The following is a 1,085-nucleotide window of genomic DNA, read 5'->3' on the forward strand; positions in this document are numbered from 1 at the left end:
GGGGCGGCCGCGCGTGCCTTCGCAGTGGGCCCCGCCGCGCGGGCCGGGGGGGCGCGGGCGCCGCGCGGCGCCCGAGGCGAAAAAGTAGCTGTCAAATGCGCGGCGCCTTTAACCGGCGCGATCAGTGCGGCTCGGCGAGTCATGGCGACCGCAGCCTCCAACCACTACAGCCTGCTCGCCTCCGGCTCCCCCATGGTGCACGCCGAGCCGCCCGGCGGCATGCAGCCCGGCGGCGGCTACCGCGACGCCGGCGCCCTGGTGCAGGCGGACTACGCGCTGCAGAGCAACGGGCACCCGCTGAGCCACGCTCACCAGTGGATCGCGGCGCTGTCCCACGGCGGCCCCGGCGGTGGCGGCGGCGGCGGCGGCGGCGGGGGCGGCGGCGGCGGGGGCGGCGGCTCCGGGGTCTGCGGCCCGGGGCGGCCGGGCCGGCACCGTCCGCCGCCGCCGCCGCGCCCCCCGGGCCGCCGCCGCACCACGACCCGCACTCCGACGAGGACACGCCGACCTCGGACGACCTGGAGCAGTTCGCCAAGCAGTTCAAGCAGCGGCGCATCAAACTGGGATTTACCCAAGCGGACGTGGGGCTGGCGCTGGGCACCCTCTACGGCAACGTCTTCTCGCAGACCACCATCTGCCGCTTCGAGGCCCTGCAGCTCAGCTTCAAGAACATGTGCAAGCTGAAGCCTTTGTTGAACAAGTGGTTGGAGGAGGCGGACTCCTCCTCGGGCAGCCCCACCAGCATAGACAAGATCGCGGCGCAGGGCCGCAAGCGGAAAAAGCGCACCTCCATCGAGGTGAGCGTCAAGGGCGCGCTGGAGAGCCACTTCCTCAAGTGCCCCAAGCCCTCCGCCCAGGAGATCACCTCGCTCGCGGACAGCCTACAGCTGGAGAAGGAGGTGGTGAGAGTGTGGTTTTGTAACAGGAGACAGAAAGAGAAGCGCATGACTCCCCCGGGAGGGACGCTGCCGGGCGCCGAGGACGTGTACGGGGCCAGCAGGGACACGCCGCCGCACCACGGGGTGCAGACCCCCGTGCAGTGAACTCGCGGCGGGGGCGCCCGGCCCCTCCTCCTCCTCTCCTCC

The 1,085-nt window shown here is 72.4% G+C and overlaps 1 protein-coding gene across 1 annotated transcript; it reads left to right on the forward strand.

Moving 5' to 3' along the window:
• Positions 1–138: 138 nt before the first annotated feature.
• POU3F2 (POU class 3 homeobox 2) lies at positions 139–1,085 on the forward strand. Its single transcript, XM_041478024.1, is given in 2 exon segments — positions 139–451; positions 454–1,085. Coding segments are annotated over 2 exon segments (900 nt in total). The 5' UTR covers positions 139–141; the 3' UTR covers positions 1,044–1,085.

Source organism: Pyrgilauda ruficollis, unplaced genomic scaffold (genome assembly GCF_017590135.1).
Source record: "Pyrgilauda ruficollis isolate IOZ18807 unplaced genomic scaffold, ASM1759013v1 scaffold43, whole genome shotgun sequence".
NCBI classification, from domain to species: Eukaryota; Metazoa; Chordata; class Aves; order Passeriformes; family Passeridae; genus Pyrgilauda; species Pyrgilauda ruficollis.